At 47.3% G+C, this 24540-nt stretch overlaps 1 protein-coding gene across 2 annotated transcripts in view; it reads right to left on the reverse strand.

Moving 5' to 3' along the window:
- Window positions 1–16314, reverse strand: part of FBXO41 (F-box protein 41) — a 46142-nt gene extending 29828 nt beyond the window's left edge. For both annotated transcript variants that reach the window (XM_072628813.1, XM_072628748.1), the window contains exons 1-3: window positions 16001–16314; window positions 2670–3715; window positions 1892–2102 (exon numbers count right to left, since the gene is read on the reverse strand). In XM_072628813.1, coding sequence (XP_072484914.1) covers window positions 1892–2102; window positions 2670–3556 — 1098 coding nt within the window. In that variant the 5' untranslated portion in view covers window positions 3557–3715; window positions 16001–16314. The remainder of the gene's footprint in view (window positions 1–1891; window positions 2103–2669; window positions 3716–16000) is intronic.
- Window positions 16315–24540: the final 8226 nt, after the last annotated feature.

Genomic DNA, 24540 nt, shown 5'->3' on the forward strand with positions numbered 1-24540 from the left:
GGGAGGGGGCAGAGGGTAGGATTGGGAGTGACAGGGACAGGACAGAGATGAGAAAAGAGGGGAGGATGGCGGGGGAGGGGAAGGAGAAGAGAGAAGACAAAAAGAAAAGGGAAGAGAGGTGGGAGATCAAAGGGATGGGGAGGGATGGGGGGAGTTGGAGAAGAGAGAAGGGGAGAGAAAAGAGAAGGAAAAGAGAGGGAGAGGAGAGGGAGAAGGGAGGAAAAGAAGGGAGAAAGGAAAGAAATAGGAGAAAAGAGATGAAGAAGAAAGGAGAGAAAGTGAGAATTGAGAGGAATGGGAAGAAAAATAAGGAAGGAAGGAGTGGGGGATGAGAAGAATGAAGAGAAAGGGAAAGATGGAGAAGGTACAAGGAGGGAAAGGGAAAGAGGAGGAAGACAGACACACAGACCCAGAGAGAGCTCCATGAAATCCTCCCATGTCACTGGCCCATCCATGTCTTTGCATTCCCCCCCACCCCTTAACCCTCCCCCTCTTCCCCTCCCTCACCTCCCCAGGTCATCCTTGATTGCCCTGAGCTCGGAGAGGTTGAGGGGGCCTTGCTCAATCTCACCCCAGAGATGGGCACCCCAGTCTAGATTGACTCTTCTGGTGTCAGCTCTTGGCCTGGGCCAGGGCCAGGTCTCAGAAAGACCTTCAGCCTCCCGTTTGTGGCCCACGTGGGCATGGTCCATTTAGTCTGGGAGAGGTTCCAACTAGAGGGAGACACTACTGGGGTCCAGGGAGACTGATGGGAGATGCATCCCTGGGAGAGTGTTCTTAGGCTGCCAATCCCTCCAAGAAAGGGAAGGTCCAAGGAGGTCTGTAGGCCTTTCCCCCATTTCCTTCTCCCCTTTGCCTGCTGAAAGAAGGCAGAATGAGGGGGCAAAAAACTGGACCGTCTGCAGACATGGATTCAGCCTTGGCTCTAATACTTACTAGCTCTGACATTAATTAGCTGTAGCCCATTTATTTAAACCTGTACACCTGTGGGCCAGTCACTTAACTTTCCTGGACCTCGGTTTCCCCATTTGTAAAAAGAGGGGGTTGGACTAGCAGACCCCTGAAGTCCCTTCCAGCTCTGGCTGCTTATGGTCACAGTCAGCAGATGACAGCTGGGATTTGACTCCAGAACTCCCCTAGACTCCCCAGGCCCAACAGCATTGTTTCTCTTCTAAAGTACACTCTCCAGAACCTCTGCTGACTTGTGGGAGAGGACAATCCATTCAGCAGGAGCTGTCCCACCCTTCAGCTACAGTGGGTCATCATGGGTTGCTGTGGCCACCTGGGGATGGCCCTCTGATCTCAGCTGGTTGTGCTCAGGAAACAGCCCAAAGGTCTATCACCAGGGCTGCCTCTGAAGCCTTTCCAGGCTGGCAGAACCTTTGCCACCCACGGAGGTACTGGAGGTGCCAGCCAGTGATGGGAGGAAGATGCCAGCCTCCCATCGGGCTGTGGGAGAAGTTACAAACTACAAAATGATGCTGAAATGCTCTAACTTCCCGAAGGGTAGTGTGTGTAATGGCTGAGGAGCTGGCCTCAGAGCCAGGCTCAAGACCTGCCCCCCAGACTGACTGTGTGATCCCTCTCCTAGCCTCAGTTTCCTCAGCTGTAAAATGGAGATAAACCTTGAAACACTATAAAAATACTAGCTATTATTATTTTGTTTCTTCCTTCTCTTGGGGAGCCTGGTATTTTAGAAGTTGAGGATAATATTTAACACAATGCTTAAGCTTAAATGGTGAAATTCCAGGTATCACTGGACATCCAGGTCTTGGGGGACTTTAGGGGGTGCTGGCTGGGTGCCCATTCTTGTAAGGATGGAATGAAAGTCCATTCACAGAATATTTCTGATGCCCCCTCCTGGGAATCTGGGATGTGGCAGGGCACTCACCATTCTACTGGTGCCCTTGGTACCAGGCACGCTGCTCCTGCCCAGGCTAGCACTGGGGGTGGTGCCGCAGCTGCTGCTGATAATCTGGAGCTGCTTCTCGGCGCGGTCTGCACGGTCCAGGAGCTCCTCAATGAATTGCTGCAGGCGCACCTTGGCATTGGCCTCCCGGGCAGCCGTCTCCTTCAGGAACTGGTCAATTTGAACCACCTCCCTGCAGGGTACGGAAGGCACCGAGCTACTTCTGGCTCCCATCCTTGTCCCCTAAGGCATCACTTGGGATCTCACTCCTCCCCTATCCTGTATTTGTGAAATCAATTTCTTGAACCTTGGAGAAAGATTTGCTGTTCAGTCCAGATCAGAATTTCTCCCTGCCAAGGAAACTCCATGGCAATGTATGGCCTTATGGCATCTTGAGAGCAGCACACCCAGAATGTCAGAGGCAGGATCTGAAGCCAGCTCTCTTTCCAGAACATCACCCTTTCTTATCTCCCATGCTCTATAAGAGATCTGCTTATGTCTTCCCTGGATGACCACCCAGCTGTGCCATTTATATCTTGCGTGTACCTAGAGACTGGACTGTTATCTCTTCCTGCTGGACTGGGGGGAACTTACACGCAGAGACTGTTTTTGGGTTTTTTTGCCTGTTCCCCCACCTTAGCGCAGTACAGACTGATCACCTCTCCTGTCCATCTCACTAGCTCCAGCCCTCTGGGGAGGCATGGGGCCCATGCAGTCCCCCAGGCACATGCATGCACACCATCGGGCTAGGCTCACTCACTGTTGCTTCCTGGTCAGCTCCTGCTCCTTGCGCACCAAATCCTGCTTGAGAGAGGCCAGCAGCTCCACACTGACATCTACCTGGCGGGAGAGCTCCGTGGCCCGCTCCTCCAGCTCCTCCTTCTCGCGACCCAGCCGGGCGCTCTCCTGCCGGGCCTTCTCTAGCTCAGCCGCCTTCCTCTCCAGCTCGGCCTGCAGCCGGCCCACCTGCCCTGCGATCTTTTGCTCCACCTCCTCACTCAGACGTTCTAGCCGCTTGTCCACTTCCAGTTTCTCTAGGGCCCGGATCTTTAGTCGGGCCAGGCCTTCTTCATAGGCCATGTCAGCTGGGGAGGGAGAGGCTGGGGAGGCCGAAGCTTGGCTGGGACCAGGACCTGGGCCAGAGCCAGGGGGTGGCGTGGATGATGCTGAAGAGGCCACTGATTTCCGGGCAAACAGTTCGCCTAGTGGGATCTCGATCTCCCTCAGGGCATAGCGGGTTGTGGTGGGCACGAGGCTGGGCTCCCCTAGGTCCTCACAGGAGACTCCTGCGGGCACCAGGTCTCCTGGGAATCGGGCGAGAGGTGGGTGGTGGTGGTGGTGGTGCAGGTGGTGAGCGGCCTGGGCTGGGGGTCCCACCCCCTGCTCTTTGCCTTGGAAGGATGTGCTCTCAAAGACATCCCGGCGGGCACCAGGCACGGCCAACATGGCGGTGGGATCGGGTGCCAGGGGGAAGACGGCAGCAGCAGCAGCGGCAGCTGCGTCACAAATGCTGTTAGTCTTAGAGAGGATGTAGAGGGTCTCGTAAGTGTGGCTGTACTCCAGGTGAGCGCGAAGAGAGGAAAGACTCCGGAAACGCTTGTGCTCCCCACAACGGGGGCAGCGATAAGGCAGGTCTAGCGAGGCCATGACCCTGACTCTCCCAAGGGGAGCCCCTGTGCCCAGCAGCCCCGCCCCGTCAGCCACAGGGGCGGGGCTGACTCAGGGCAAGGTCATGGCCAGCTGTGGAGGAGCCTCACCAGGAAGTGCCAGACAGGTGCGGGGCATTAGGTAAACTGCAGGGAGATGCTGGAAGAGAAGAGACCAGGGTTAGCAGAGTTCCTGTCTCCCCCTTTCTCTCTACTCATCTAAATGGGGCTGACAGAGGCACAAGGCTCCTTCCTGAGTCATTTCCTCTGAGAAGCAGTTTTTGCACACCTCAACCTGAAGCATTTCTCCTTTCAAAGGAAGGAGGAAAGGGATGTGGCAGGGAGATGGGAAGTGTTCCCTCCAGCAAATCAGGGGATCCCCCATCATCCCTGCTCCAGGAAGACCCAATAGGAGAGTCCCTCTGTGGGACCCTGCAGGCTCCTTCCCAAGGGGAGATAACAGCCCCGCCCTCAGGCCCCAGACAATGGAGGAGGCTCCAGGCCGGGGCCCTTGGGAAGAGATCCTGACAAACTCTTAGGTGGCCACTCTATCCATACATCAAATTCTTGAAAGTCTTTCTGCATATTACCTTGTTAAGGAGGTGCCATTATTATCCCAGTTTTACAGATGAGGAAACAGACTGAGAGATAGTGACTTGTCCAATGTCATAGTGCTAGAAGTATCTGAGGTAGGATTTGAATCCAGGTTTTCCTGCTTCCAAGACCAGTTCTCCAGTCCTGATGCCAAGGATCTGGAGTGCCTAGAGACTTCTGTGGTCCTCTAGTCCCTCACCAACTCCCTCATTTTACAACTGCGGAAACTGAGGTCCAGAGACTTGTCCAAGACCACAAATGAATGAGCAAGAACCAGGATTTGAACCCAGGCTCTCTGACTCCAAATCTAGCTCTCCTTCCACATCTGCATCCCACTATTCCACCTTAAAGCTTACAGAAACCCTTTTCTTCCCACTAAGGGTTTCCCTTCCCCCACTCCCCAGGGGAGCCAGCACCTAAGCACAGAAGCCCAATCTGTCCTCCCAAGGCTCCTGAAGGCAGCACCCCAAGATCCCCCTCCACCTCGGCCTCCAGCACATGGGCTTGTGCCTCCCCTACCCCACGCCCCTCAAAGCACTGGCTTCCACCCTCAGCATCCTCCCTGTCCCATTCCACCTCCTTTCTTCCTCTCCCTTCCTGCCTCCTTGCCCCATACCCTGGGAAACCTCTGCGCCATTGTGGTTGAGAATTGCTTCCTCTCTGTGCCACTCCCTACCCTGCAGTCTGGCTTTCTCAGCCCACTTTTTGCAAGGTCATTCATTAACCATCTCTTCATCCAAGGGCCCTTTCTCAGTCTTCATCCTCTGCCCATCTGTAGCACTGACCTGTTGCAACTGGCAACCAATGCCTCCTTCCTGACGTTGTCTTTTCCTTTGGCTACAAGGTCCTGGTTCTCCTCCCAGCTCTCTGACTAAGCCTTCTCCACCTCCTCCGTCAGCTCCTCTCTCTCTCTCATCCCCTATCCATATCCTCAATGCTAGGATGCTGCTCCATGATGGGAACGCAATATGCACATACATATATGTGTGTATGTATACATTATATTATACAATTATATAAAATTATATATTATATCCTACAGAGACATAGTAGTGCAAACATTTAACTTTTGTGTAAGGATCAGTTATTATTGTCAATGTCTGAGCTTATTGTTCCATCCTCCATACAGATGACTCCCAACTCCCCATCTCTTGCCCTCATCTCTGGGCCCATATTTCTGAACATTTTGCCCCTGAGAAAGAAGACGCTGGATCATTTTCTAAAGCCAAACTCTTCCTCAAGGAGTAGGAGTGAGTTGAGGTGGAAATATCACTGACTGGGAGTCCTTAGGCCATACTCCCTTTACTGAGAGGTTGTGTGTATCACCCTCTCTGGGCCTCAGTTTTCCCTTGGCACAATGGAGAGTCTGAATTAGATGACCTTGAAGACCCCTCTGAAGGCTACCGTGGGGTTTTCTGAAGGACCCCTCCTCCCCCAACAAACTCTCCTCGATGACTTTCTACATTCTCCTCATTCCCAGCCTTGAGCTTGTCATCTTTGATTCCTGCCTCCACTCTTTTCTTTGAAAGGAGCACAGCTACAGAAGCAATGTTAGAGGCTATTGGGTCTAACCTCTTCATTTTACAGATGAGGAAACCAAGGCACAGAGAGGCAAAGGGACTTGCCCAGGGTCCTACAGGGAGCAGACAAGTAGGATTCAAACCCAAGTCCTGTCACTCCACAGACCTCCCTATTCCTACTGAAACTACCGCCTTTCTTCGGGACCTTATCTGTAAAATGGAGATGATAATCACAGCTAATCTTCAAATGGCACTTCAAGCATAAAGGGTGTCACCGAGTCTCATGAGGACCCTGGGAGGTGATGCATAATTATTACCATTTTACAGATGAGGAAACTGAGGTTAAGAGAGTTCAATGATTTCTCAGGATCACTCAGATAGTGAGTTTGTGAGACAGGACTCAAACTCAGGTCTTCCCGATGCATGTTACCTGCTAAGCCTCCCCATACAATTATGGAGAGGATCAGGTGAGAACCTGTATAATAAAGGGCTTTATAAATTTTAATGTGCTACGTGAAAATCAGTTATATGTTTTATCATATAACTCCTATGACAAAAAATTTCCTTGTGGCTCACCATTACCCATTAGACCAGGATCACATTCTTTAGTTTGGCATTCAAGGATCTTCACGACCTAGCCCAAACTTACAGCTCCACCTTTATTTCCAACAACTGAGCTCGCCAAAGCCTTTGTTTTCCTTAAGCCAGACCATTCAGAGCCTCCTCAAAGAGGCCCGCCTCTTCTTTCTTTTCATTGAAAGCCCCTTCCTCCTCTCTTCTGCTCAAGCAAACCCTACCCATCCTTCAATGCCCAGCCCATGACACCTGCTGAGTCATCGACCTCTCCTCCTTCCTCTGAATGCTGATCCAAGAGACAAACACCTACTGTGCTTGAGGGGCTACTAGGTGGCACCATAGTGCAGACAGCACCAGCTCTGGAATCAGGAGGTTCTGAATTCAAATCCAGTCTCCAACACTTATTAGCTGTGTGATCCTGGGCAAGTCATTTAACCTTGTTTGTCTGTTTCGTCATCTGTAAAATGAGTTGGAGGAGAAAATAGCAAACCACTCCAGTATCTTTGCCAAGAAAACCTCAAATGGGGTCACAAAGGCTACTGAACAAATTGTGTTTGAGGCACAGGGCTAGGCACCAAAGACACAAACAGAAATAGTCCCTATCCAAAGAGCTTACATTCCACTAGGTGATACAAATGGCACACCAACAACCAACCAACTAATAAAGAAAAAACTAAAATCCAAGACAAGGAGCGATGGGTGCAAAGGGGAGAGGAGTCCTGTGCTGTGTGCATCGGGAGCTGGGATATAAACGCAAAAATACAAACTCCTCCAGCAAGGAGACGTTTTGCTCCCAGCAGAATCATTGCGGGTTGCAGACTTTTACAATACTCAGTAATGGGGGTGGGGTGCACCAAGAACTGGCCTAACCAAGCCTGCCCCTCCAGCGGGCTGTCAGCTGAACTTGGCCCTGAAAGGATGACCTCAGATTCCCACTGGGGGAGGAAATTTGGGAATGCATTCTAGGCACAGGGACAGCTGGGGACAACATCCTCCACAGAATCAACACCTTCAGTGACAAGGGAACTCGGTAACTGGGCCAGTTCTATTGTTGGAGAGCAGCAAATGGTGAGCTTCCGGTGACTCCCATCCAGTGCTCTCTAATCCCGCCCTACGGGGCCATGAGGAACAGATCTGCCCGGGTTATGATGAGGGTCTCCTTCCAGGTCTCCCTGACATCACCCTCTTTCCCCTCCACTCCATCCTTCACCTTGCCACTGCCAGACTCATATTTCAGTAGAAAAATGGATGGATTTGGAGTCAAAGAAGCTGAGTTCAAATCCTACTTCTGTTTTACTCCACTGGGCCTCAGTTTCCTCATTTGTAAAACAAACAGGGTAAAGCAGACCATCTTTTGTTCAGTTGTTTCAGTCGTGTTCTAGCTTTTCATGACCTCAATTGGGGGTTTTCTTGGCAAAGATACTGGATTACTTGCCATTTCCCTCTCTAGCTCATTTTATAGATGAGGAAAGTGAGGCAGGGTTAAGTGGCTTGCCAGCAGATGAGTCTTCCTGAGCTACGCCCAGCACTCTATGTATGCACTATGGTACTCCCTTAACTGCGCCTAGATGATCTAAACCAGCGAATCCTTAGCCTTTTGGTGGTCCGGTGAAGCCGATGGACTTTCTCAGAATAATGTTTGTAAATGCATAAAGTAAAATCTATAGGATTACAAAGGAAACCAATTATATTGAAATAAAAAAAATCAAAGTATTTGAACCGCCCCACCCCCCCCAATTCACCTTTTTCAGTTTAAGGACATCTCACCTAGAAAGTCACTTCCAAATCTATCTGCTATGAGATCTGGTCACGTTGCTCTCTTCTGACCAACAATCATTGGTGACTCGGTCACCCCATAAACTTTCATTCGTTGTTATTCCACTTCTTTACCCATACAGCTCCCAATGCAGGGAATGCCTTCCCTCCCTCTCTTCACTCACTAAATCAAATGAAGTAATAAATGTAAAGGGCGTATCACAGCGCCTAGCACATAGTAGGCACTTAATACAAGTTTGTTGTCTTCTCCTTCCCCTTGAAACACCCATTCTTTAAAGTCCTCCTCCAGGAAGTTCTCCCTGATTTTCCCCTGCTGGTAAGCACATCCCACCCCAAACCCTTGCAGAGTAGTCTCTTTTGTATGCCTCTGACATGCTTCGTACATAATGTCAAATGTTACAGTTTGTGCCTTAGCTCCTGACTAGACCAACCGCTAAAGAGGCAAATACTATGCCCCATTTAAACTTCACTTCATTCCCAGGAAGCAATTAAAAAGTGACTGTTTTTGACTTTGTATCCTCAGCCCTCAGTACCTCGTCTGGAAGGTGCTTAATAAATCCTCATTGGCTAAAGATTGAACACACAGGGCACTCTCTAAAGGCCAGGATTCAAATGATAAATATTTAGTGTATATGAAACTGTTCAAGAACATGGTTATTGGATAGTGAGGTATGTGTGTATGCATGCATGCGTGCGTGCGTGTGTGTGTGTGTGTGTGTGTATCTTCTCCTTGGGCTATCTAGTTTCCTAGACATTTTCTGACTGCCATCTCATTTGCTCCATGAAACCCAAATGGAACTTATCAGGGAAGAGAGGGAGCTCCCAGATACTGAAACACATTTGTGTGTTGGTGGTCTGGCTCCCAAGTGGTCCCAGGGATGCCCTCCTCTGCCTGGACATAGGTCCTGTCATTATGAAAGTACTCAGACATTTGGAGGAGTGATCTTGCCTAGATAGTGAAGTAGACGCAGATAGAGAAGACTCATTTTTATGAGTTCAAATCCAGCTGCTGACACTTATTAGCTGTGTGACCCTGGGTAAGTCATTTAACCCTGTTTGCCTCATTTTCCTCATCTGTAAAGTGAGCTCGAGAAGGAAATGGCAAACTGCTCTGGTATCTTTGCCAAGAAAACCCCGTGGGATCAGGAAGAGGTGGACATGACTGATATGATTCAACAACAATCACCTTGCCTAGCATAGGGCACACAGTAGGTGCTTAATGAGTGCTTGTTAATAAGATGAGGTGTAAAGGAAAGAAGACTAGATTTGGAGTCTTCTGAATACCAGATGTGCTACTTGTGCCTTGGGCAAGTCATCTCAACCTTTTGGGGCATCAGTTTACCCATCTATAAAATGAGTAGGTTCTTCTCATTGACCTCTAAGATTCCTTCCTGCTCTAACTGTATGATCCCAAGAGGTTCCTAGATGGAGAGAGGATTCACTTACTAGACAGAAGATTTACTTATTCTGCATTAGGCACTGTGGCTACAAATACATGAAAGCAAGTCTGTCCTTGCCCTAAAGGGCATTCCATTCTAATGGGTGAAGAGGATACACAAAGGGGAGCTCCATGGTGGGGAGAGAAGGTACCCATGGGGGGCAAGCAACAGGATGAGTCCAAAGAGTGAGTCCAGGAGTGAGTGCCTAGGACCCCAGCTCATCCAGAATCACAGAAAATGAGACTCAGCTAGGACCTCAGCCATAACTCATCCAATCTAGACACCAAAGGAATCCCTACTCTAACCAACCAACCTGCCTAAAGACCTCCATGGAGAAGAAGCCCCCCTCCACTCTATGTCAGTTACTTGGATTGTTTTCCTCACAGTGAGCCCAAATTGGTCCCTTCCACCCATTGCTTCTGGTTCTGCCCTCTGAGACCAGGCAGAACAAATTTGAACTTGCCCTCCCCTTTTCTGAAAGATGGATGGATGGTGAATGACTATGAATCATCCTTCAGGATATTTTGGTCAGGATTTTACACATCTCCCCAGAAGGCACAGCTGTCTGAGATCAGCTGAGAGGAGAAAGGAAGGAATGGAGAGACAGATGTCCCAAGCAGGTAGGAACACAGAAGCAAGAGAGACCAAGATACATTGTCTGAGACCTACAGAGGCAGATACATAGAGGGGTCACAGGGAAGATACATGGTGGTTGGGGCAGAGGCAGTGAGGGCTATAAATAGAGATATGAAGGGACAGGGACCAAGAAAGACAGAGAATTCTTGATGGAGAGGAAGATCACAGAGCTGGAGTGAGAAGGTACCTCAGAAACCATTTCCCAAGAAGTCCACTCCCCCATTATAGAGATGAGGAAACTGAGGCCCATGGAAGTGAGTCAACTTGCCCACAGCCACTCAGGCAGTCTCACAGCTGGGATTTGAACCCAGGTCCTCTCACTTCAAAGCCAAGGTACTTCTCACTGTACCACACGGTCCTTTGTTAATTTGGGGCAAAGATATTTCCATGGTTTTGAGTAACAGTTGATTCTACCCAACAGAAATCAATTAATCAATCAGTACCCTCTTAACAGGTGCTTGCTCTGATTTCCCAGGTTAGTCTTTCTTGTGAAAGAGCCACATTTCGTGATGCCATCATAGATTTCTTCCCAGTTGTTTGGTCTTGTCGTTCAGTAGCCCTTAGCCTTCAAATGCTCCACCTCTTCCTAATTTCATTATGCTGTGCACATCAACTCAACCTATTATGCTCCCAGTTCCCCTTCTTTGACTTCCCGTTCCCCTCCTGGTCAACACATGAACAGGAGCTTTGGGTGAATAGGGTTTTTTTGGGGGATGGGGCACAGTTGTAGGCAGTAAATCTAGTGGATAGAGTGGTAGCTGTCTTCCCCAACCCCTCTTCATTCCAGCAGCTCCTCTCTTTTAATGATCACCTATTTATCTCATACGTAGCTTGTTTCATATGTACTCATTTGTACATCTCCCCCATTAGAATACAGATTCCTTGGAAGGAGGTACTATCTTTGCCTTTCTTTGTAACCACAGGGATAAGCACAGTGCCTGACACAGAGTAGGAAGGAAGGAAGCAAGCATTTATTAAGCATCTACCAAGTGCCATGCACTGAGCTATGAGACATACAAATATATACAAATATGATCTCATTTTATCCTCACAACAATGTTGAGGGGTGATATTATCATCCCCATTTTACATATTGGGAAACCGAGGCAAACAGAAGTTAAGTGGCTTTGCCAATGTCACATACTAGTAAGTGTCTAAGGCCACATTTGAACTCGGGTCTTCCTGCCTCTGAGGAGGCAGTTAGGTGGCCCTGTGGATGTTTGCCTCAGTTTCCTCATCTGTAAAATAAGCCAGAGAAGGAAATGGCAGATCACCTCAGTATCTTTGCCAAGAAAACACCAAATGGGGTCATGAAGAGTCAGATACAACTGAGCAACAACAACTTCCTGACTCCAGGCCCTAGTGTTCCATACATTTTGCCACTGAGCTGCTTTCCCTTTCTCAACCTCATTATTATCAATATATATTTATATTATCATTATTATGTGTTTTGGTTTTTATTGTGGTTAAGTTCTCTTAGTCGTGTCCAACTCTTTGTGAGCCTATTTTCAATGTTCTTGGCAGAGATATTGGAGTGGTTGGCCATTTCCTTCTCCAGCTCATTTTATGGATGAGGAAACTGAGGCAAATAGGTTTAAGTGACTTGTCCAGGCTCCCACAGCTAGGAAGTGTCTGAGGCTGGATTTGAACTCAGGAAGATGAGTCTTCCTGACTCCAGGTCCAGTGTTCTACTCACTGCACCACCCCAACAAACGTCTGTGAATGAAGCTGAAGAGGCCATTAGCTCTTTTGGCTGCCAGGGTCTTCTATTTGGGAGATAGCTTGGTGTTTGGAAAAAGTCCTAACTGTGTATTCAGTGAACCTGAGTTCCAATCTCTTCTTGGTGGGTTTATGGAGCTTAAGGGACCTGGGTCCCTTACTCTTAGGTTCCTCATTTGTAAAATGAGATTAGATCAGATGATCTTTAAATCCCTGCCACCCTCTCCACATCACGTCAGCTGTAAACCTGGGATCCTATGAAACTTGAATTTGTGAAAGTGATTTCTTGAACCCAGTGCAGAATTTTACGTTGGGCTTTATTCAAATGAATCTCATTAGATCTGTCCTGTCACTCTAGACTGAATGATTGGACAGAAGAGATCTCTTTGGAGTCTTCCAGTCACCCAGTATGTTATCTATTCCTTCCCTCTTGATAAGTTTGATAAGCATGCCTTCCATGTCTTTATTTAAGTTTTTGATACAAAAGTAAAATGAAAAAACTTAAGGCTGTATCAGATTACTTGGGTGCTCTACTAGAGACCTCCCTCTAAGCTGACTCCAATGGAACCATAATCTTGTGAGATTCAGGTTCCAGGCATGCCCATCCCATCCCATTTCCACCTACACCTGTCAGTCCTGGGCACCTCTCCTCCACCACAAGTGATCCCCCCAAAATGCTGCTGGTCTTCCTTGATTTCTCTTGATATTATGAAGATATCAACAGAGAAAGCTGTTTGTCTGCTTCAACACAAGTTGACATTGGCTCATTAATGACAACATTTTAAATTCTTCATTCTCTCAATGGCCAACATGTATATGTATCCTTAAGGTTTTATAGCAGCACTCACCTCTCCAGATGGTTTTAAGGACTGAATGAGAAAATGTGTACATTAGAGTTTTGCAAACCTTAAAACACTATATAAATGCTAGGCTATTGTTAGGGAAGGTCTATAAACTCCAATTCACATGGTTTCTAAATTATTTGGTCCTTGCAACTATCCTCGGAGGTAGGTGATATTATTTTCCTGTTTTATAGAAAAGGAAACTGAGTCTGAGAGAGATAGAGACTTGAACAGGGTCAAGCAGCTGGTAAGTGCCTGAGGCAGGTTCAATCTCAGGTCTTCCTGACTCCAAGGAAACCATTCTTTCCAGCCAGCTGCCCAAGCCTTGAAAAGGATGCCTCTCCTCTCTAGCTCCAGCTTCCCTGGCACCCCTTGTGATTCCTCTCCTACCTTCCTCTGATCCTCAGAAAGCCCTGCCTTCAAGCACTTGGCTTCCTTCACAAGATAATGAGTCGTGTTTGTAACCAATTCCTCTTACTAGATTATAATGCCAACGAGGGCAAAGGTTTGTCCTTTCCATCTCTCTATTGCCCTAACTAGGTGGCACAGGATCTCCCACACAGTAGGTGCTTAATAAATGTGAAACTGAATTGAAGGTGGGAGATTTGGAGGCCAGGGTCCTCTGAGGGGTGGTGCTGTCCTTATATTCAAACCCAGTTAGGTCCTACTAATTTCTGGTATAAATTCAATTAAACATTTAATAAACACCTACTTCATGTTGGCACTTTGGACATCAGGACAAAAATGAGACAATCCCATCCAACATGATTGGAAGGGGAAGAGTATGAACTGTCAGTACATTTCAGCCAAAACCCATCAGATCCAATCAAGGTGTGTCCGCTTTCTCCCTCTCCTGAACTCTGCAATCTGCCATCCCATCGACCTCATCATTCAATGGCACAGCTCTCTCTCAAGCTCCCAATGACTTTGTAATTGCCAAACCTAATGCCTGGCCTTTTCTCATTCCTCATTCTTCTTGACCTCTTTGCAACATCTGACACTGCCTATCATCATCTTCTCCTGGAGACTCTCCTGGAGAGGTTTTCTCTCCTGGTTTCCCTCCTACCTCTTTGACGGCTCCTTCTTAATCTTCTTTGTTAGATTTTTATCTAGATCATGCCCACTAACCATGGCTATCCCCGAAGATTCTGTCCTGGGTGACCTCTTCTCCATATACTCTCACTTGGTGATCTCTTTAGTGCCAATAGGTTCAAATAACTCTCAATGCAGATAATTCCCAGCTCTATATATTGAGACCCAATTCTTCTTCTGAGTTCTAGTCCCATACCACCAGCTGGCTTTTGAACTCAAGTTGTCCTATAGGCATCTTAAACCCAGTACATCCAAAACAGAGCTCATTATCTTTCCATTTGTAGCCTCTCTTCTTCCCACCTTATTGTTGAAGGCACCACCATCTTCCTAGTAACCAAGGGTCAATGATTATTCTCAACTCACTCCATATAGCCAACCTGATGCCAAATCTTGTCATTTCTACTTTGATGACATCTCTTGTATCCTTCCCCTTTTTTCTACTCACACAGTTACCTTGGTGTAGACCTTCACCACCTTCTGACTAGGCTACAAGACTCTTCTGACTGTTCTCCCTGCCTCAAATGAGATAATAACTAGAAAGGGCCCAGCACAGTGCCTGGCACCCAGTAAGCTCTCTATGAATGTGAAGTCTCTTCATTATTATTAATACTCCAATCTATGCTCCACTCAGCTGCCAAGGTGATTTCTCCAGATCGTATGTTCTGCCATGTCAGTCCCTTGCTTAACGAGTTTCTGTGGCTCCCTCTTCCTACAGTATCAAATATAGAATTCTTGCTTTGGCATTTAAAGCCCTTCCCAACCTGGTTCCTTGCCACCTTTTCCAGTCTCTTCACTCTGCTTTCTTCCCCTCATGCACTCATCAATCCAGCTACAGTTGTTATTCCTTAAATACAACAATCCATCTTTGGACTTTGGGCCTTTGTACTGGAATGCCTGGAATGCTCTCTCCCTCTCACCTCCCCTTGGTTTCCATGGCTCCTTCAAGACTCATTTCAAATCCTTACCTTCTCCACAGCATGGCCCTAGGAGATTACCAACCACTTACATTTTACATATCTTGTATGAAGCAAAGGTTCCAATGCCTGCTCCCCCATTAGAATGAACACTCCCTCATGGCAATGGCTATTTTTTTAATCTCATTTTGTTCCATCAGAGATCAGCACAATGTCCTGAAAATAGTAAGCACTTTGGAAATGCTCTTGACCAACTGGTAACACTAGAATTTTGCCCCTATTCTCCTCATCCCATTTTTCAGATCCCACCACAAGACTGGGACCTTGTGTGTGCCCCTGGAGTCTTAAGGGGTCATTGACCAACAACCTTTTGTAAGTCCTGTTTCCCTCTAGCTCTGGGTTGGACAAACATCCAGAAACCCTGAAGTCCTTCTCCCAAGTCAGTGTGGGAGGGTTGCATCTACTGTACACACACACATACACACACACGCAGTTGCAGGCATACACACAGCCTTAAATACACCCACAGACCACACAGATTTTAGTCTGCATCCCACGCTGGCTCATGTAACCCTTAGTGCCATCCACTCTCCTTATGATGGAGAGCAGGCTCCATGACATAACTCAGAGACAATCCCACAGATGCGCGGACACATACCTCTGAGACCACCAGTACCTGGGTACCAAATTGCATACATGAATAAGACGGATCTGATCCCCACACACGTGCACACATACATCCACCTATGTACAAGCTAAGACAGGAACAGATTCACACTCACACACGAATGCTCCCACACTCACAGACAGACACATACACACAGGTGCCAAGCCTGGCCTCAGCCCCTCCCCCTCTGTTCTAGAAGCAGGTTGGGGTGGGGGAAGATCCGGAGGATTGCAGGGTGGGGAGGGGCTGGAGCTGACCTCTCCCACTCGGTTTCAACCTTTCCCTCTCCATTTCAGTGGTTTCAGAGCCCTCGGATGGGCCCAGCTTCGCCCCTCCTCCATTCCTAAATCTCGCCCCCTCCCCAATCCAGTCCTATGCTCCCCTCCCCCCATCTGTCCCCAACCCAGGGCCCGAGGGGGAGGGGAGGCCCAGCCTCTAGAGCCCCGATCGCTCTCTTTTAATCCTCCCCCGCCCAGGGAGCATTAACCCCTTCCCTCCCGCACTGCCAGGCCCACCCCCAGCCCCCAGCCCCCATCCTCCGGGAAGCTGTGAGTCGCGCCAGGCCCCGTGGTTACGGTGCTGGGGAATCTTGGGGAAGGAGGAAGAGGTACGGATGGGATCCGGGTTCCCTATCCTTCCTCTCCGCAGCCGCCGGCTCCCCTTTACTTACCTCCTCCAGGGCCGGCAGAGGTGGGACCCTGCTGGGGGCCCAAGCGGCCCCAGGAGTGGGGTCTGTCTGTCCGTGCTAGGGGCTGGTACCTGCGCCTGCCCTGCCCTCCCCAGGTCCCCGGCCGCCGTTCCTGCCTCTACCTCCCTTCCCCTCCGGAGAGGGGGCGACCCAGCCTGTCTTCCCACCACCGAGTGGAGCCGCAGCGGACAGCGCCGCCACCGCCACCACCGCCGGGGGCTGCACCCGGGGAGGGAGGGACGCCCAGACAGATGCGCCGCCGGGGAGGAGGGGGCTGGAGGAGGGAGGAGGGAGGATGGAGAAGGATGGAGGAGGGATGGAGAGGAGGAGGATGGGAGGGAGGAGTGTGCAAGGAGTAGGGCGAAAGGGGCGGAGTCAGGGCTGCGGGGGGCTGGGCGCTCGGAACCCCCTCCCCCTCCCTTGCGCTGCCCGCCCTGCAGCAGCGGCAGCGGCAGCAGCAGCAGCAGCCGCCGACCTTTCAACGCAGCTCCGCCCAGCGCAGAGTTCGGCCCGGCCCGGCTCAGCTCCGCGCCTCCATAGCCCACATCCTTCTCCCAGGTGGGCAGCGCGGGAGAGCCAGGCCGCGGTGGGGAGGCGGGGGGAAGGGAGGGCCGAGCCTAAGCTGGGGTTTGGGCAGGTGGGCGGGGTGGGGATGGAGGCCGCGCCCCCGCAGGCGCCCCGAGGGAGCCTTCCTAGCTCCTCCTCCTGGGGATCCCCCCCCCCACCTTGTATCCTTTCCCCTGGCTCGCGTGCCCACTGCTAGGCAGCTCCAGATGTGGACCACCTCCTCTGCCCCCCTTTAGGGACCGTCACCAAAGTCCCAAACAGCCTCCGTTTCTTGCGGGGGCCTCTGGCTCTCCTCCGCCCCCCACTGAAAGCCCCGGACCCCTTTGCACCGCCCCGGGCAGCTGAGAGGAGTCCAGCTCTGGAGGGGGAGGTCAGCCGAGGGTGGACGCTTTTGGATTCTGCTTAGAAACGCACTACATGCCCTGGGAGCCTGCTACTCTGAGATTGGGGTTCTGGGCGCACAATCTGGCTGAGCCTGTCCGGGGTCCGAGTCTGGGCCGCGGCTCTGCCTCATCTTCATCGCGGTCTCGGCTGTGCGCCGCTCCCAGGCCCGTGCCTGCTTTCCTGCCTGAGAAGGGAAGGTCCAGGGATCAGAAAGGGGCAGGATTTACCCCGACCGGGGCTCAGACCATCCCTCCTCCCAGCTGTGTGCAGGTGTGCTTAACACCTGGAGCCTGGGCGGCGTGGGGTGGCACCTTTGTTGGGGAGAGAAGGGAGGGGGGAGAGAAGGGAGGAAGGAGAGACCGCGCCCGGTGTCTGCCTCCCTATCACCCATTCCTTGTCTATGCTGCTATTTGCCTGGACAGCTTCGGGAGCAACGGGAAGCGTGAGGTGACCCCAGGAGCACCTGCCACAAGTGGAGGATTCTGCCAAGCCGGCCGCCGTTGGGCCGGCTCCTCTCCTCTGACCATCAGAGGGCGCTCTGCACCGAGACTTGGTGCACACCACGCTGTCGAGGAACACTGGCCTTTAGACCAGCCCTTCCCACAGTGCCTGACTCCTAGTAGGTTCTTAATAGGTATTTGTTGCATTGAACAGAATCGATAGCGCCTGCCTCCTCTGAGGGTACGGGGACTTTGGGATTGGGTAGGGTGAGTCCTCGGGAAGGCCTCTCCTATTGGTGCCCCAGGCACCCCTCTGAAGCTGACCCCCAAAGAGCTGAGCATGTAGAAGGGGAAAGGGCACCCCCAACTGACAATACTCTGCCATGAGCTTAGTGGCGTGCCTAGTCGGCCACATAGGTGTGAATTAGGTAGGGGCTCACTCTAGCTCGTTAGCTCACTAGTCTGGTACATTTGGATTTTCAGATTATGGCTGTGCCATTTACTTCCTGTGTGACTTTAAGTAAGTCATGTCGTCTCTGTGTGCCTTTCATTTCCTCGGTCTTTAGAATGAGGGGGCTGCACTAGTGGGAAGGGGGTGGTCTTACCCTTTGTCATTCTGGACCCCTTGGGCAGTCTGGTGAAACCTAGGAATCTCTTCTTGGAATAATACTTTCAAATGCATAAGATAAAATATATGGGATTACAAGGAAAATCAATTAGTAAAATATCAATGTCGTCAAAATATTAAATAGTTTTGAGTATATTAAATGTTAAATAATCTTAAATAATTAATAATTGCATTAAATGTCAAATATTATTAAAATATAAGCCTATAGATTCTAGTTTAAGAACTCCTAGATTGGACGAACTACAAATCTATGACTGCTTGTCTATGCGTCACTTGGAGATGAGAATTTGAACATGCCCTGACCCAGATGATTTAATCCGGAACCTACTTCCTGGGAGTTACAGCTGTTGGGGACTTTAGAGAGCATCCATTTTAAAGATGAAGAACCCCTGGGCCAGAGAGGGGAAGTAATTTCACAGGGAATAGGGAGCAAAGCAAAGATTCTAACCAGAGTCCTGGGACTCTTTCCAATTCAGTTCAACCCTTATTAAGCCCATAATATGTGCAAAAGGCTGGAGGAACAAAAACAAAATGAAAAAAATAGACTGTCTTTGCCTTTAATTGTTGTTGTTTTGTAACCCCATTTGAGATTTTGTTGGTAGAGACACTGGAGTGGTTTTGCCATTTCTCCAGCTTGTTTTACAGATGAGGAAACTGAGGCAGACAGGGTGAAGGGAGTAGCCGAGGGTCACAAAGCTAGTAAATGTTTGAGGCTGGATTTGAACTCAGAAAAATTAGTCTTCTGATGTAGTAGTAGTAGGTACTCTATCCACTTTGCCCTCGAACTGCCCTTGTCTTTAATTAGCTCTCCTCAAAATATATCTACAGTATAGTATGTTTATGGTGGTTGAGAAAGAGTTTCTTAAAGGCTAAAGACAAATTCTTACGTAGGATATGGAGAGCAAAGGATACACATGATCACTGACACATAGGAACATGGAATGTTTTAAAGTTTATGGATCATTCTCTCTATTATTTTATTTAATCTTTCTAACAATCCTGTAAACATAGACAGCTAGACGGAAAAGTGAGTCAGGAAAATCTGATTTCTAATGTGGCTTCAGACATGTATTAATAATGTGATCTTGGGCAAGTCATTTAATCTGTATTTGCCTCAGTTTTCTCATCTGCAAAATGGGAATGATAATAGCTCTGGCTTCCCAGGGTTCTTGTGAGGATTGACTGAGTTCACTTAGCAAGCCTTTAAAGTGCTATATAAATGTTAGTCATTATTAGGACCTTTAGATGCTCTTATGTAGTCTTTGCATACTTTGGTTTGCTATAAGCAAATTGAGCATCAAAGAAATTTCCTAGTATTCCCACTGCTGTCTCCTTTTCAGCTCCTTTTTTCTGAACTACTTTAATGGCCTTCCCTGCCTCCCCTCTCCAAGGCATCTTTCATTCAGCTGTCAGAACAATCTTCTTTCATGGTCCAGATATATGAGTTTGGAAAAATCTCTTCTCTTGCCTGGGTCTGTTTCTTCCCTTGCATTGAAGTGTTGACAGAATCTTGGACTTGGAAGGAGCCTCTGAGGACATCTAGTCTGACCTGTTGCAGACCAAGAATTTTCTCTACAACATTGACAAGTGATCATCCAACCTCTGCTTGAAGACCTCTAGGAAGGAGGCACTGAATCCTTCCCAAAGCTGTCCATTCCACTTCTGGACAGCTCCCATCGTTAGGGTATTGTTTTCAGTTATCATGCCTCTTTATAACTTCCACCTGTAGCTACAAATTCTGTCCTTTGGGACCAAGCAGAACAAGGCTAATCCTTGCCTTTCACATACTCAAAGACCAATATCAAGCCTCCAAGTTCTTTCCATTGATCCTTTTATGATCTGGACTCAGGGTCTCTTATCAAACTGGGCTTTCTCCTCTGCATGGTCTCCAGCCTGACAATATTCATTCTGAAATCTTACAAGACTTGCACCATATGCTCTAAATGTGGTTTAAGCAGGGTATAACACACAGCGATTATCTTTCACATTCTGGGTACTCAGTTTAACTGCCCACATTAACTGCCATGTTAAATCTCTTCTTCTTGTGGAATTTGCAATCCTTTAAACCCCTAGATCTCTTTCAAACAAACTGGCCATTGACTATACTTGTGAGGTTGATTCTTTTGAACCTATTTATTGAACTTTACATTTATCTCTTGTTAAATTGGATTTTATTAGAATTGACTCATTCTCATTCTCATCTTTGGAATCTTGATTTGGTCATCCATCATGTTAGCTCTGAACATAATCAGTTTGGCAACTGTGCCTTTATCCAAATCATTGATAAAAATGGCAAAGACTGTAGAGTCAAGCACAGACCCAAGGGGACTTCAGGTTGACATAGATCCATCAATGACTTGTCCTTGAGTCCAGTCATTCAATGTTTTCTACTCTTGTCTAGGTCACATGTCTCCATCTTTTCTAAAAGGATAAACATCCCTATTTGTTATAAGGTTTTTGTTTTTCTTTTTTTTAAGTGGGAGGGAGAGGAAATAGATTTTCATTAATTAAAAAAATTTAAATTGAAAAATTTTAAAGATCAACAAATGAATTGAAAAGACTAAGAGAATTTATCAAATACTTTGCTAAATAGCAGGTGTATTCTATTTGTTGGGTTGCCCTCATCTACCAGTCTCATTACCCTATAAGAAAAGGAACCAAGGTGAATCTGTCATGATCTGCTCTTGACTGAGCCGCATTTTGACATGAGCCAGCTCTTTGTGGTCACAGTTTCTAGATGCTCTATTTCCTCTACTAAACCATTCTGGAATTTTTGCCATGAATCAAAGTCAAACTCACTGGCCTCCAGTTGGCAGGTTCTACTCTCTTCTCTTTTGAAGTCAGGGATGTTCGCCTTTCTCCAGTTCTGTGGCCCCTCTCCCATTCTCTATACTCTTTCAAGGTATACTAATGGTGGATAAGCAGTGAAACCTGTCCCAGTTCTTTCAGAAAGGCAACCTTGTGCAGTGAATAAAGCCCTTTACCTCCCACACTCTTTATCTGTATAGAAATAATCATTCTCATCCAACCCAACTCACTGAATTTTGAGAAGTGTTTTTCAGAGCTTAATGTATGATAGAAATTTGAGTTATTTTATTATCATGCATTCAAGTCAGTCAAACCATTTATTGAGGACCCACTTGATGCCAGCCACATGTCAGGTGCTGAGGATACAAAAACAGAATCATAATTACCCTTGTCTGCAAGAAGCTTGTATTCTAAATGGGAAACAATGTGAACACAGAGAAATAAAATAAATACAAAGTAATTTGGAAATGGGAGAAGGTAGGCTAGACCTGTGTGTGCGTGCAGTGGCATTAGAGCAGAGCCATGGAGGCAATGGGGCGTTTTAAGAAGCACAGATGGGGACAGGGCATTTCAGGCAGGCATGGGTCATAATGGCTTGAGAATAGATATGGAGACTAGAGATGGAATGTTGGATACAAGTACAAAGAGACCAGTTTGCCTGGAATACAGTGAAGGTCCTTCAAGTCTGGAAAAATGGTCTGGAGTTCAATTTTGATGGGCTTCAAGTGCCAAAAATGTGAGCTTGGTTCATTAATTAACTAGTCAGTTAAGTTATTTCTTTATTTAGTTGTCTATTTAGTTATTCATTTGTCTATTCATTCATCTATTTACTGATTCATCTATTTAATCATTCACTTGTTTATTTGTTCTGTTTATGTATTCATTCATTTTCATTTATCCATAATACATTTGTTTATCCATCTCTCTCTTTGTATCTCTCTCTGTCTGTTTCTCTCTATTTCTCTGTCTCTTTCTGGCAATTGGGAACCACTGGAACTTCTTCCTAAGTAAGAAAAACCATGTTTGGATCTGAGGATCAAATGAAAATGCAAGTAGGGCATTTTCTCACCTCAGTGTGCTATATCAATGTCAGCTTTCATTACTATTCAAGCTTCATGATCAGGGATCATGTACTCTATATTAAAGGCCTTTCCTTCCAATACCAAGCATGGTATTCTGGACCCAGTAGACTCTTTTATTCAACAAACATTTATGATCTATCAAGAAGACTTTTATCTTGGGTTGTGCTTTATCTTGGACAAATGACTTGAATTCTTTGACAGTGAGATTCTTTCTTACTCATCTTTATTTTGGCCTTTTCCTTCTCATCTGCCATATTTGTTCTGTCTTTTTCAGTCCAAAGACCATTCTCTTTGGCAGAGAAAGTAGAAGTAAATGAGAATCCAATAATTGTGTCTTCTTCCCATCATCCTTTATCATTTTTCCTTTCTCCCTGAGCAGTGGTCTTATCTTGTTTTTCTCAATCTAGATAAAATTGTCCCTTATTTGTTTTGTTTTGTCCTTAAATTCGTTGTCAACCTCAGCTCATTCCTAACTTTAATATTTTTGATGCTGTCCTTACAGTATAAGGCCAAACTTTCCGCCCCCATCTTTTGTTGCCCACACTTTAAAGCAGGGGTTCTTAACCTGGGGTGGTCCATCCAGGAACATGGCTTTTAAAATATTGATAGCTGCATTTCAGTTGCTTTCCATTGTAATCTTAGGTATTTTATTATGCATTTAAAAACATGGTTGTCAGAAGGGGTTCATGGGCTTTGCCAGGCACTGCCAAAGAGGACCAGGACACAAAAACGGCTAAGAAGCTCTCTTTTTTTGGATGGTAGATTTAGAGCTAGAAGCATGACCTTTGAGATCATCTGGTCCAAGCCCTATATTTTACAGGTAAATAACTCGCCCAAGGTCACACAGGTAGTAAATAGAAGAGTCAGGATTTGAACTTAGATCCACAGATTCTTCCCGATGTCCTTTGGTTCTTCCCACCTAATATGGACAAACCTGTACACACTTGCACAAGCATCTGCCACTTGTTGTCAATGACTCACTTCCAGAGTGGGGACGCTGATTTTTCCCCCAGTGCTCTTTTCTCATTTGGAGACTCTGAGGGCTCTTTCCTTGTTGTGTTTTCCAAATGCTAATGTTGTTCAGTGGGGACTGGCTTTGGGAGTCAAGGCTTCTATAACTTCTCTAGCCAATTCCATAGCAAGGGGTTGCCAGCTCCTGCCTGGCCCTAGAACCCACTCTGTCCCCTTGTGCAACACTGAATGAGTTCAGAGGAGTCACGCCCACACAGCCTTCCTCCCTCACACACTATGAACATGGGATAGTCTCTGTTCTTAATCCCCTTTCTGCCCTACACTGCCTTGTGTTATACACTGGCCTCACTCAGAGGTTAAACTTGCTCTTTTCTGGTTTTTTCATTCATTCAGTAAACACTTCTCCCTCCTCCCAAATACACCCAAGGCTCAGATCTTGCCAGGATTTGGAGATGGGATAACCCAGGCTACCATCAATACATCTGGCTGCCATAACATCTGGCTACATCTGACCCTTTGGGACACTCTAGTTCCTCTAGCTATTCTGGCCTAGGTCCCAGGACCAGTGTGTGTGTGTTCGTCCTTCATTGCCGAAGAAGACCATGCCTTCAGAGAAATAATGACATGACTTGCACTTGACTTTGTTTTTTGAGTGAGGGAAGGCTGTGTAGGTCACCAGCCTCACTTCTCCTCCAGAGCCATCTGAATCCAGTGACCAGATATTCATCAGGATGACTGAAGATGACCCAGGATGAGGCAATTGGGGTTAAGTGACTTGCCCAAGGTCACACAACTAGTGAGTGTCAAGTGTCTGAGGTGAGATTTGAACTCAGGTCCTCCTGACTCCTGCACTGGTGCTCTATCCACTGCACCACCTAAAGGCGGAATCCTTAGTAGAAGAAGTAGAAGGATAGGAGATTAGGATCAGAAGTGAATTTCAGCGTTCAAGACCATGGACATAGAACAATTTTGGATAGTTTAAAAAAAATTTTTAAAATTATTTTAAAAAATTACTGACAAAAATCCCTTTGCCTAGATACAGAGATGAAATTTCTTTAAGATGTATACTGCAAAGTCCTAATAATATTTGCATGAATCCAAATATAGTAGTTTAGAGACTTTCTTAAAATGTTAAAAACCTTTGCCCCTTTGATAATCTAAGATGATTTTTCTAGTCTAGTCATCTTGGCTTATCAATAGGCTCAGCTTTTAATAGTCAAATCACTTTTGAACAACTGCTGAATCACATCAGGACCTCAAACTGCTGCACAGGACCCATTTGAATTATCAGGTAAGTTTGGAGGATACCTCCAGGGATGATGGCCCCTTCTCACGTAAAAAAGAGTTGTCTCTTGAGCCGATATGTTCACCTTCTTCTAAGAAGTGACCCTGGACTGCTTCAAGAAGAAATGGCTTCTTCAAGGACCTCATGGTTTTCGAAAATGAAAGTCCTGCCTAAGCTTTGCCCCAATTTTTTTTTACCGTTACCTTGGATGTAATGGAAAGGCCAATTTTGATTGGCCAAGTCAATTAGTTGATTGATTTGATGCTGATTTATTTCTTGGTTAAATGTTTGTCGAATAAACATTTGTTGAATTGGGTATTTGTTTATAATTCAACCTGTTTGTTCTCCCCTCCGCT

Source organism: Notamacropus eugenii, chromosome 1 (assembly GCF_028372415.1).
Source record: "Notamacropus eugenii isolate mMacEug1 chromosome 1, mMacEug1.pri_v2, whole genome shotgun sequence".
NCBI classification, from domain to species: domain Eukaryota; kingdom Metazoa; phylum Chordata; class Mammalia; order Diprotodontia; family Macropodidae; genus Notamacropus; species Notamacropus eugenii.